Source organism: Chlorocebus sabaeus, chromosome 12 (genome assembly GCF_047675955.1).
Source record: "Chlorocebus sabaeus isolate Y175 chromosome 12, mChlSab1.0.hap1, whole genome shotgun sequence".
In the NCBI taxonomy this organism is placed as follows: domain Eukaryota; kingdom Metazoa; phylum Chordata; class Mammalia; order Primates; family Cercopithecidae; genus Chlorocebus; species Chlorocebus sabaeus.
In genome coordinates this window covers 63,941,757-63,955,483 of record NC_132915.1, presented here as the reverse complement: position 1 = coordinate 63,955,483, position 13,727 = coordinate 63,941,757, and the positions used below count along the sequence as shown (strand labels likewise).

At 39.8% G+C, this 13,727-nt stretch overlaps 1 protein-coding gene across 3 annotated transcripts in view; it reads right to left on the bottom strand.

Annotated features, from left to right (window-relative positions):
- The window catches only part of UNC13B (unc-13 homolog B), a 233,211-nt gene that overhangs the window by 81,045 nt on the left and 138,439 nt on the right, over nt 1-13,727 (bottom strand). For all 3 annotated transcript variants that reach the window (XM_073021753.1, XM_007968847.3, XM_007968848.3), the window contains 2 exons: nt 12,065-12,379; nt 9,202-9,292 (listed from right to left, as the gene is read on the bottom strand). In XM_073021753.1, coding sequence (XP_072877854.1) covers nt 9,202-9,292; nt 12,065-12,379 — 406 coding nt within the window. The remainder of the gene's footprint in view (nt 1-9,201; nt 9,293-12,064; nt 12,380-13,727) is intronic.

Genomic DNA, 13,727 nt, shown 5'->3' with positions numbered 1-13,727 from the left:
AAAAGGAGGGATTGGAAATTGGTAGTCTCCATGAGGGCAAAGAGTTGAGAAGATAGGCAGACATGATCAGAAAAAATCCCAGAGTTTAAGATTATGGAAAGAGTATTTCCCTGGTGCAATTAAGTCTAAATGGTGCGGTTCTCAAAAGCTCTCTCCTTCAGCCTCATTATTTTTCCCCAAGGGACCCATTTTTGAGGCTTCAATCATAGAACAAGAAGGAAGTCACTTTTCTTGGGAGGGAGTAACAAGTGAGAATGGAACTTTGCAGAAGAGTTTTGGTTTGTTCTCTGTCTTAATGATCGCCCCTAAGAACATGCTGATCTACCTCTCAGGCTGGCAGCTGTAATCTTACCTCTCCTGAGACTGCTCTATTTAAACCCAAGCCTCCTATCTATTTGCTCAGTTCTGTCCCTGCTTACCAAGGCTTTCCTTCCTCAGCTTTCTTCAACAACCCAAGAGCTCCTGTCAAGTTTTCTTCCTGGCCTATCTCCATGCCTTCTCCTGAACTGTCCCTTCCACCTGGAACACCCACCCACCTGCTGCCACCGCAATCTCCATTTCTAGAGCTAAAGTCTCACCTCCTCCCCCAGATTTTTCTGCAGCTAAGCCAAATAAGGTACAGATTCATATCCACTCCCACTCACACTACCAACATTACTGCCTCATCAGCAATAGCAATGTCATCAAACACTTATTAAGTACATATGGCCATGTACTCAGCCAGCCCAGAAGACACAGAGATGACTCTATATAACCTTTTCCCTCAAGTGGCTGACAATCTTATAGGAATAGCATAAGTGTAGCTAGGTTTCTATGATTCTCAAAGTCTCTTTGATGTAATACTAGCTGAAGAAGTATAAGTGACCTATAAACTTAGGAGAAATATTCAAATCACAAATAATCAAAGAAATGCAAATTAAACAATGCTATACCATTCTTCTGTCAAATTGGCAAAAATTTTCTAAAATTAGAATACTTAATGTTGGTAGAGCATATCAAATACTGAAAGTACAAACCGGAAAAGCTTTTCTGAAAATAAATTAAGAAGTTTGTCAGAAGTCTTAATATATAGAGATATATTATATATACCCCTGAGGCCGAGTGTGATGGCTCATACCAGTAATCATGGCATTGCAGGAGGCCCACACAGGATGATCACCCGAGGCCAAGAGTTCAAGAACAGCCTGGGCAACGTAGCGAGCCTTGATCTCTATTTAAAAAATAAAATTTAAAATAAAAATAAAATTTAAATTAAAAAAATTATACCCTTCAACTCAGTAATTTAATCTATTTTAAGTTAAAGAAATAATCAGAAATGAAAACAGATGTATGCACAATGATGCTCATCACAGCATTATTCATAATAGTAACAAGAGGGGCCAGGTATGATGGCTCATGCCTGTAATCCCAGCATTTTGGGAGGTTGAGACAGGAAAATTGTTTGAGCCCAGGAGTTCAAGACCAGGCTGGGCAACAGAGGAAGACTCCATCTCTACAATAAATAAATCAGCCAGGTGTGGCGGCACACACCTGTAGTCCCCCCTACTTGGGAGGCTGAGGCGGGAGGATCACTTGAGCCTGGAAGGTCAAGGCTGCAGTGAGCTGTGATTGTACCACTGCACTCCAGCCTGGGCAAGACCCTGTCTCAAAAGAAAAGAAGAGAAAAGAAAAGAAAGAAACAAGAGGAATATTATAAAATACCTATATGACAGAATATTAATCTATTAATAATCATTAAATCATGTTTTCAAAAATATTTAATAACCCAGAACAAAGCTCACAAAAACAAAGTGAGAAAAAAACGTTTAAATCCACACATATTATGATCTAAATTCAGTAATTTATGTTCATGTATATAAAGCTTATATAAGAAAACTTAGCTAATGTTAATAGTTAATATTCTGCTATTATTGACTTTAAGTGCTGGGCCTTGGGGATAATTACAAATAGTATTAATTAGAAGATAAAGATGCACATGGAGACTTCTGTGGAAATGATGTGGGGCATCCCTGGCTGGTTAGGCATCCACAAAAGGTTAGCTAAACATACTTTGCCAGATTTCATACTGGGCTCTAGAATATCAGCCTTAAAAAGCTTAGCCTGACATTAAAGGATCTTACAAGAAGTACACAGAAAAGTAAGACACAGCAGTAAAGAAGTAACTCCATTACATCATTATGCAGTAGAAAAAAATATGCAAAGATTCTAGAAACTTTACCCCATAACTGACATGTGACTGGGTTTTAAAAGATGTGAATGAAAAGTTAGCTATGTTAATTAAGAGAAAGAGCATTCTAAGCATGGGAAACAGCAAATATAAAGTCTCTGAGAATTTCTGAAATATAAGCAATTCTATATGTTGGAAGCATCTCACCTAAACAGGGTAGCAAAAAGAGCCTAGCAGAGAAGTGAAAATTCAAAAGTTTGATACATTACTGATGGGTTAGGAAAGAGAAAACCACTCTTAAGACATCACTAGTAGGAGTATAAATTGCTACACTCCCTATAGGAAGCATATACTTTTGGGAGTAGGCATTAAAGCCACTGACAAATATCCTTCTCTATCTCTTTAAAAGTATGTCATACTGCTCCACTTTAATTAAAACAGAACTAGCATTCAACCCAGTAATCCCATTACTGGGTATATAATGAAAAGAAAACAAATCGTTCTACCAAAAAGACACAAGCACTCATATATTCATCACAGCATTATTCACAATAGCACAGACATCAAATCAACCTAGGTACCCATCAACAGTGGACTGGATAAAGAAAATGTGGTACGTATGCACCATGGAATACTATGCAGCCATAAAAAACAGTGAAATGTCCTTTACAACAACATGGATGCAGTTAGAGGCCGTAATTTTAAGCAAATTAACGCAGGAACAGAAAACCAAATATTGCATATTCTCATGTATAAATGGGAGTCAGGGGCCAGGCCTATAATCGTGCCTGTAATCCCAGCACTTTGGGAGCCCAAGACAAGAGGATTGCTTGAGGCCAGGAATTCAAGACCAGCCTAGGCAACATAGTGAGACCCTATCTCTACACAAAAATGTTTTAATTTGCTGGGCATAGTGGCACATGCCTGTGGTCCCAGCTACTTGGGAGGCTGAGGTGAAGGGTTGCTTGAGCCCAGGAATTCAAGGTTGCAGTGAGCTGTGATCGTGCCAGTGCACTCCAGCCTGGGTGACAGAGTGAGACCCCATCTCAAAAAAATAAAACTACTAAAAAGTTTTAAAAAATGAGTGGCATCTAAATATTGGGTACTCATAAAGATGGGAACAACAGACACTGCGGACTACTAGGGGGAGGAAGGGGGAAGGTGGCAGGGATCAAAAAACTACCTGAGTACCATGTTCACTATGTGGGTGACAGGATCTATACCCTAAATCTCAGTATCATGCAAAATACCTATGTTAACAAACCTGCACAAGTATCCCCTGTATCTAGTTTTTTTTTTTTTTTTTTGAGATAGGGTCTCACTCTGTCACCCAGGTTGGAGTGCAGTGGCATGATCTTGGCCCACTGCAACCTCCACTTCCTAGGTTCAGGCAATTCTCCTGCCTCAGCCTCCCAAGTAGCTGGGATTACAGGTATGCACCACCACACCCAGCTAATTTTTGTATTTTTGGTGGAGATGGGAGTCACCATGTTGGCCAGGCTGGTCTCAAACTCCTGCTGGGATTACAGACATAAGCCACTGCACCCAGCCCTCTGTATCTAAAATATTAATAGAAGTTGAAATTATTTTTAAAAAGTTAAATTTGGTTTCATGATTTTCTTTAGCTAGGAAAATGTGAGCAAAAGCGATATTAATAACTTCTGGGTAGAAGTTTTAAGAGCCAAAGTACAACTTGCTATATTTTCTTTCACTTGTTATCTTTCCCTTCTTTTTATCATGGTGACTGGCAGTGTTCCAGGTGTTGGTTGCTCCATCAGCCTGGACTGCAGACAGAAGACAACTTTAAAGCAAAACTCTTTGACATGGAATATGAGCAAGAAACAAGCCCTTGTTACTTTAAGCCACAGACAAATGGAGGGCAATTTGGCAATATTTATCAAAATTATAAATGCATATCCCCTTGGTATACTTGCAGACACGCAAAATGACATATATACAAGGTTACTCATTTATAACATGGTTAACAGCAAATGACTGGAAACAACCAAATGAACATCAACAAAGGACTCACTACTTGCAGAACAAATACTTCATTCAATGGAATATTACGCAGTTATAAAAAATAATGAAAAATTTTCTTCTTTCTGATATGGAAGGATCTCCAAATAGAAAATCAAGATATTCTCGGTATTTATAATATACCATCTTTTGTATAAAAAGGGGTAAAGAAGCATTAGTATATTCATATTTGCTTGTACCTGCAGATAGATATTCTAGAATGATAACTAGGAAACTAACAAAAAAGATTATCTTGAGTGGAGGGTGAAGGAGTGATTAGGTGGAACTTCCAATTACTTGGGGCAGGGGGGTGGTGGCGGGGCAAAAAAATCCTTGGTGTTGTGCTTAACTTCTTTCTCTCCCATAACTTAAACCAATATGCTACTAAATCTCATCTTAAGCATAAATGGTATATTTCTGCTTCAATCTTAAACTGTTATCAGAACCCTCTTTAAACTCTGACTTGTTTTCCTCTTGGACATTTCTTTTTTTTTTTTTTTTTTTTTTTTTTTTTGAGACGGAGTCTGGCTCTGTCGCCCAGGCTGGAGTGCAGTGGCCGGATCTCAGCTCACTGCAAGCTCCGCCTCCCGGGTTTACGCCATTCTCCTGCCTCAGCCTCCGGAGTAGCTGGGACTACAGGCGCCCGCCACCTCGCCCGGCTAGTTTTTTGTATTTTTAGTAGAGATGGGGTTTCACCGTGTTCGCCAGGATGGTCTCGATCTCCTGACCTCGTGATCCGCCCGTCTCGGCCTCCCAAAGTGCTGGGATTACAGGCTTGAGCCACCGCGCCCGGCCCCTCTTGGACATTTCTAAGCAGTTGCCAGTTACTTTACACTTTACCTGTGTTAAGAATATCTTTACTATTGTTCTCTTATTCAATTAAGTTCTTAGTTACTCTTAGGTAAACCATGCCTCTGTCTATATGATTCCAAGCTTTGGCAACTGTTTTCAGCTAGTCTTTTTGAGAGACTCTGAATTATGATACTTCTGAAAAAGAAAAGGCCATAACTTAAACTGTGTCTTCTCCAATATATTCTTCTTTTTCTAATTCAGAACTTTCCTTTTACATGAAGAAGGTTAATTACTTTGCTTTGCTTTATAGGAAGAATTACAAGGCCCTTACTTTAAAAAAAAAATTAGAAATAAAAAATCAGTAAGTATTATGACATTCATTCCATAAATGTTCATTTTAAATGCTTGTTTAGGCCAGGAGCGGTGGCTCATGCCTGTAATCCCAGCATTTTGGGAGGCTGAGCCAGGTGGATCACCTGAGGTCAGGAGTTTGAGACCAGCCTGGCCGACATGGTGAAACCCTGTCTCTACTAAAAATACAAAAAATAAATTAGCCGGGCATGGTGGCCCACGCTTGTAGTCCCAGCTACCAGGGAGGCTGAGACATGAGAACTGCTTGAACTCGGGAGGCGGAGATTACAGTGAGCCAAGATCATACCACTGCATTCCAGCTTGGGCAACAGAGTGAGGTTCCGTCAAAAAAAAAAAAAAAAAAAAAAAAAAAAGCTTGTTTAGCCAGATGCAGTGGCTCACGCCTATAATCATAGCACTTTAGGAGGCTGAGACAGGAGAATCGCTCAAGCTCAGAAGTTCAAGACCAGCCTGGGCAACACAGTGAAATTCCATCTCTACAAAGCATTAAAAAAAAATTAGCTGGGTGTGGCAGTGCGTACCTGTAGTCCTAGCTACTCGGGAGTCTGAGGTGGGAAGATCACTTGAGCCCAGGAAGTTGAGGCTGCAGTGAGCTATGATCATGCCACTGCACTCCAGCCTAAGTGACAGAGTGAGACCCTGTCTCAATAAATAAATAAACAAATATTTGTTTGCCTCATGTCAGTCTATATCAGCAGACTCCCAGTGTTTGCAATTAGGCAGCCCTATCCATGGAAAATTTTTTTAGCATGAACCTCTCAACATATGTACATTTATTCATTTAAAAATTATATAGATGTACAGCTGCATTAATATACATTATAAAATTTAAAATGTGAAAAGCATAACAAATTTTAAAATTTTTAAATGTTTATTAATAACAAAACATTTTTTGCTGTAACTAAAAATATTCACAGTGATACATTTTTTTAAAACAATGTGATATAATATGCCTAATTGGTTCCTAAATCTTATTTTAATATTTTGTTATAGAATGACTTTAAGGTCTGATTGTACATTCAATTACTTCAATACATGGTTTTCATAGCTGTCACAGCTGAAAAAGATAATGATATATCAAATCTAATGAAAGAAGAGCAATTGGTTCCAACATACTAATTATTCAGAGATTTTGTTAAACTTTAGTAATTTTTCCTCTTCTCTGATGTCAGTCAGCTGTTCTTGCAAAATCATGAGAAATATTTTCATATTTTTAACAAATAAGTTCAAAACTCATTGGAAATTGTCATTAGAAAGTTTTTTTAATATGTTAATAGTCTCCAAGATTTTAGAGAATGCAGTTATGAGTTTTTATCAGTAACATTGTTTCTAATAAAAGAACACACACACATATATATATACACAAATAGTAGCATTTTCAAATATCTGTATTCAAAATACTTTTTCCAAGCAGCTATCTTTTCAGTAATTACTAAAACATTATCTTCTCCCTGAAGGGTCAAATTAAGAGTGCTCATATGAAGCCAGAACAATTTGAGCACTAAAATAAATGACAGTAATGGATTATAACTCACGTAATAAGTTAGAAATGTAAGAGTCATAATGCAATATTGACATAAATAAATTAATGAGAGAAAAGGGAAATCTCTTCCTAAAAATAGAATGCCAAGTAATTAATATAGAAAGAATAATAGAAAGTTACCAATTGGCCAGCACCATTAGCGGTGGTAGATTCAGACAGGAGACGGCTACTTAGCTGGTAGGTAGAGATTTGATGAGGAAAGAGATACCAGCATATCCTCAGAGTACTGCACCACAAGGCACTTAACAATTACAAAGGGAAAAATGGTGCTTTGACAGTGGAGAAACCTGGCCAATACAAACTTAACCAAGTGATCAAGGCTAACATTATAAATGGTAGGACACATTGACATCAGGTACTTTCTGACGCAATGCTCTGAAAAGAGCACAGCATCATTTTATTGTGTAATTCCTGCCATGAAAGGATGGCCTCAGTCCGGACATGAGGAAACACTGAATGGACCCAAATTGAAGAATATGCTACAAAATGAAAAGCCTATACCATTTAAAACTGCTGAGGATGGGAAACACTGAAGGAGGCTAAAGAGATATCATGACTAAATGCAACGTGTCATCCTGGATTGGATTCTGGATTAGAAAGGAAAAAGGGATATTGTCGGGATGGCTGGCAAAATATGCATAGGGTCTTGATAATAGTGTTGTTATTGTTGTTTGGCAGATTTGAATGGTTATATTGTGGTTATACAGGACAGTAGCCTTGTTTATAGTGAAATACAAACGAAGATTTAGGAATGACAGAATATCATGTCTCCAATTTTCTCTCAAATGATTCAGAAAAAGATTGATCATAATGGAGGGAAGGAAATGAAGTAAATATGAAATGTGAATAGTTGGAGCATCTGGGTGAGGAGACATAGTAGTTCTTTACTGTTTTTGCAACTTTTCCTTAAGTTTGAAATTGCTTCAAAATAATTTTTAAAGTACATGTGCACATATGTGAGCATGATTGCACTTTTAATATCTGCCAGATATTATACTACCGACAGCCAATTGTCATTAAACATTAAACATGTAACTTCAATAAATCATCATATCAAAAAGATACCTGCACCCATATGTTTATTGCAGCACTATTCACAGTAGCAAAAATATCATGGGCTGAGTATAGTGGCTCACACCTGTACTCTCAGCACTTTGGAAGGCCAAAGTGGGAGGATCGCTTGAGGCCAGGATTTCAAGACCAGCCTGGGCAATACAGCAAGACCCTGCCTCTACAAAAAAAATTTTTTTTTTTTTTTTAATTAGCCAGGCATGGTAGTGCTTGCCTGTAGACCCAGCTACTAAAGAGGCACAGGTAGGAGGATTGCTCGAGCCTAGGAGTTCAAAGCTGCAGTGATCATGCCACTGAACTCAGGCTGGGCAAAAGAGCAAGACCTCAACGCAAAAAAAAAAAAAAAAAGGAAAAAGATATGGAATCAACCTAAGTATCCATCAACAGATGTCTGGCTTTTAAAAATGTGGTGTATATATATACACACACATACACCATGGGATACTGCATGGTCTCACTTATAAGTGGGAACTAAATAATGTGTACACATGGATTTATAGACACTGTGGAATAATAGACACTGGAGACTTAGAAGGGTGGAAGCAGGTAAGGAAAGAGAAATTACTTAATGGGGATAATGTACACTATTCGGATGATGGCTACACCCAAAGCCCAGACTTCACCACTATGCAATATATCCATGTATCAAACTTGCTCTTGTACCTCCTAAACTTATATGGAGGAAAAAAAGCACCTTCTGCCTAAAGACTGCCTACCTCCTGACACACAGATAAAGACACTTTAAACTTGTAACACTGAAAATGAAAAATATTTATCTTTGTTTTTACATTTTTTTATGTTGTTTCAGATCTTAGTGTGTTGATGCTTTGGTACTTCAACTGGCAAATTCCATAGATATTTTTGTACCCTGTTTTGGCCCCTACAGATTAGCCAGTATGAACTGGCTAGGTAAGGGAGACAACTATCCTAAGGGGCTTGAAATCTTCTCTTGCCCTAAATGCAAACTGCTTCAAAGAGACAATGAACAGTACTTGAAAATAAGCATCTAACTTTATGGTCAGGCTCTCAGCCCACTAGGTCTATTTAATTTCCATTCATCAGCACAGAAGAAAGCCACTGGCCGCTTCCCATCCCTTAAAGCTCTGGCTTAATTGTCATGCATTCCCAGAGGCACACTGTAAGAAGATGACTAATCACTGATTGCTTCTCAAGCACCATATGTCTCCCAATTTCAAAGGAAAAATTGTCCCAACCAGTACTAGAACAGATTTCCTACCTCCTGCAGCTGGAGTCGAACCTTGGTAACTGCTCGGATCCAATGTGCTCTGGCTTGGGTAAATGGTGAAGATACATTCTCCTCAGGAAAACTTGTAACAGAGAAAAAGTACATTTCTTAAAAACAGCCAAGGCCACAAGGTGACACTGCTCAAGGCAAGACTGCCAAATGTCTAAAATAAAATGGTTTGTACTCATGCCTACACTTATTTAGTGATTCAGGCTACTAAAACAGCATAGTACTGAATATCCAATGTGAAAACAATTCCTCTCTAAAACGATAACTCCTTTTAGCTTCTCATCTGTTCCCTCTTTTATTTATTTATTTTTTTGAGACAGGGTCTCAAAAAAAGACCCTGCCCAGGCTGAAGTGCAGTGGCATGATCATGGCACTCTAAAATGACAATTCCTTTTAGCTTTTCATCTGTTTCCTCCTTTCCTACTCCTTTTTTTCATTTACCCAATGTGGTGGCTTCCTGGAACACTCTGGGATCAGGACTCTAGAGGCAATGGCAAGAGCCTTGAGTCAATAGTAGTATAGAAACCATGCAGAGAGGGGTGGAATAAGCCTTTCAATCCCTTTCACTGCACTTCTTAAAACAATCAGTTCCCTTGGGGGTTTTGCAGCGCATCATTAGGGCAGAATTTTGTTCCAGCAAACCCCTCCTGCTCCACTAAGTATTTTAGAAGTCTTACCCATTCCTTTTTACATGAAAAGTGCCAAGAAAAAAAAAAAAAAAAAAACAAACACAGCCCTTCTACTGCCATGATCTTGTTCCTTGAGCTGCTTCTAGAACACCCTCAGTAAAATGAACAATACACATAACAAAATATCTTTGAGCCAGAAACACTACCCTGCATTAGAACAATTCATTATCCACACTAACTAGAATAGTGGTTAATTCTTGGCAACAATGTTTCTCCTTTCTCTCTTTGAGCTCTACAGCCAATTCAGCAGACAAGTGTCCACCATCTAGACATGTAAAATATATGGTTGGTTCCGATGCCAACTAAATGTGTCAACTGTTCTAAAACATTTGTGGGTACTTCTGGCCAAGGTAGAACTGGATTTCACTCTCACAGATAGGACCTGAGAGGACACAACCAGTAGAGAAGGACAAGGACTCGTGCTGGGCACTTCTGCTTCTCCACAAGGAGCTCTGCCCTGATAATAGTGACTGCCAAGTCTAAGGTCTATGGAGAGCCAGAGTCAGTTTTTCAGTGGGTCTTCAACCCAATAAGAAGCCTGGTCCGCAGCTCACCTCCTGGATGTCCCATCTATTAGATGAGCTACCAGAGATGACTAAAAATCAAAAAAGGGAAGAAGAAAGAAAATAAGTTAATATCTTCAGAAAAGTTTGTGACTCATCTATTAATCCAGTAGTAAAGTAGAAGCATCAGCCACTCCCTAATTTTTACCACGTAATCCGCATTCAGTGCTCTGGTCTTTCAGTGAGAGGCTTTATTATTAGATCTTGAAATTTGAAAGTCTACGTCATACCCATCCCTTATCACTCTACCCCAGTGGGCAACTGTCCCTCCAGGGGAAATCTGTCAGGAGACAGTTTTAGTTGTCACAGCTGAGGGTTGCGAGGATTGCTACTGGCATCTAGTGTGTAGAGGCTAGTGACGCTTTTAAACATCCTATAATATACACAACAAAGAATCACCTGGCCCAAAATGTCTCGAGTGCCGAGTCTGAGAACTCTGGCTCTGCTCCAACCTATTGGCTAGTCTAATCAATTTAGCTAGTAATAACATTCAGATTCCGTACTTGGCTTCATTATGAGATGTTAAAGAGGACACGTTTTAAATTTTTCTTCCCATGGATATGAATTGGCAGACACATTGCTAGGCCCTGAGGAGGCCGAGGGGTGGGTTACATCTGACTTCTAGATCAATTCTTTCTTAACTCTGTCCTGGGTTTCTCAGCCAGGGAAAAACAAAACAAAATGTTCACCAAAAAAAGTTACAACAGAAATCACTGTTATTTTCCAATGGGATTTTCCCTGAAGTTCCTCCTAATTACCTGGTATTTTCAGGCTGATTTCTCATCCTCTAGCCCATACCAGCAGAATAGGTACCAGGTCACTTCTCTGAGCAGTTCAACACACATACACATATACCTGTACATAAGTACATGCACACACACTGACCCGGATCAACCCCTTTGAACAAGTTTGGGCCAGAGGCCAAAGTAGCATTCTTAATAGGTTAGGAAGTCAGCCAAAGTACCCACAACAGCCCCAGTGGATGAAATAACCTGGCTCAAGTCAGTTCCTGACTCAGAGGCTGCCATATACTAGTAAGCTATGAACTGCAGACTCAAGAAGTCCTGGTACACTGCAGCTCACTAACGACAAAGAACCCAAGTGCTGGCCAGGTGCAGTGGCACACACCTGTAATCCCAGCATTTTGGGAGTTTGAGGCAGGTGGATTGCTTGATCTCAGGAGTTCAAGACCAGCCTGGGCAACATGGTGAAACCTTGTCTCTACAAAAAATACCACTAGCCAGGTGTGGTGGTGCACAGCTAGTAGTCCCAGGGACTCAGGAGGCTGAGGTGGGAGAATCGCTTGAGACCAGGCTGTCGAGGCTGCAGTGAGCCAAGATCGAGCCAGCCTGGGCAACAGAGTGAGACTCTATCTCAAACACAAACAAAAATCCAAATGTTCTTCAGAGATCTCCAAAATATCTTGGAAAGTGCACCATAAATCAAAGGAAGCAATATAGAGTTGAGCCTGGGGGTGTTAACTACCACCATACCCAGCTGCAGGGAAACAAATGACAATCACTTATTTTCAGCAATACCACAGGGCAGGTACTGAGGAAGCCATGTGAGCTCCTCAAGGGAGCTGCTGCCTACCTTTCCTGGGGACCTAGGAAGTGGTCTTTGTGCAGCATCAGATCTGGGGGAGGGTGGCTTGTGGCATCTTCTTTCATCTCCTTGGGTTCACATGCTGCTTCCTTCTCTGCTTGAACTGTCACCTCCAAGGGTTTCTCTTGTTCTCTGAAACCTGCTTGGCCATCTTTGGACAGGCTGTTAGAGCTGTGGCAAGAATGAATTGAGTCCCTCTCTCGATGGTCGTCATCTTGTTCATGATACTGGTCTAGTTCACTTAGCTGAGAGCTTCCTTGACTCACATTACAGGAGGAGCCATACCTACTGCTGCTGGTGGGGCTGTGAGAATGACAGAAAGACAGAAAAGTAAATAAATGCAAACAAGGACCGGGACAAAAGCATGGAGACATCCAGGAAATAATGACTATATCAGTAGCAAGAATCAACTAGGAGGTTCCTGGGAAGAGAGGACCAAACTTCATAATCTAGAAGAATGAATCTCTATTCAGCAAAAACACAACAGGAAAACAACACAACATGCTGGGTTCTCCAATGACACTTAACCTCAGCCCTGTACTTGACTTTGAAGGATATTTTATCTTAATAGGCTATTTGTGAGTAGGATTAAAAATTATTAAAATGGCCTGTTACTTGTTCCTAAAATTCTTTAGTCAGTCTTCTAAAGAAGCTTGTCCAGTGGCTGTGATTAAATTTTTTTAAATTTCCACACAGTAAAATGGAATGAATGAACTCCACTCTTTTTCTATTACTTATTACACTGAGGTCATTATCTCTTCCTCTACAATTGTAAATGTGTATTCTTGTACCTTAGGATGAGCAAAGGAGAGTAGATATGTTCCCTCAATTATCATCTCAGTTTCCTCATCTGCAAGACGAGTTAATAGAACGTATTGGAAAATGGAGGCCAGGACTAAGAGATTCCACAAAGGAATGGACTCATCAACATAAGTGCTACAATGATATCGCCGGCAGCATAGGAAGTGTCCCAAAGATGAACATCTGTAACTGAGCTTCTTTCAGGGCAAGGCTCAGTTTTGGAAAGAGTGGACAAAGTCTAACTCCAGGATCTGGGTCAGAGCTGTATTCATGCATCTCTGTATCTGAAGACCAGCAAGTCAATCTTTTCTCAATCACCTGTATTCCCATGTCCAGAAAGTTATGAGAGAAAGCAGTTGTAGCAGAGAAAGTGACAGTGGCAAGAAGGGCAGAGTGGTGGAAAAAGAGCAGTACCTAGAAGTTACTTCCTTGAGTTTTATGGCCGTATCATCTAAGGGCTTCAGTTCTTTTGAAGAATTTTCTTACCACAGAGTCAAGCCTTTAAACTAAAGGGCTTGTGTTTACCCTTGGTCAAAGAAGAGAAATCACTGTTATTTTCCAATGGGAAATAAAATGGGATCCCAATAAAATGGGATGTTATTTTCCAATGGGATTTTCCCTGAAGTTCCTCCTAATTACCTGGTATTTTCAGGCTGATTTCTGATCCTCTAGCCCATGCCAGCAGAATAGGTACCAGGTCACTGCTCTGAGTAGTTCAACACACATACAAAAATACTTGTACATAAGTACACACACACACACACTGACCCTGACCAGCCCCTTTGAACAAGTCTGGGCCAGAGGTCAAGGTAGCATTCTTAATCTGTGATGTATGGTACTGCTTCTTAGG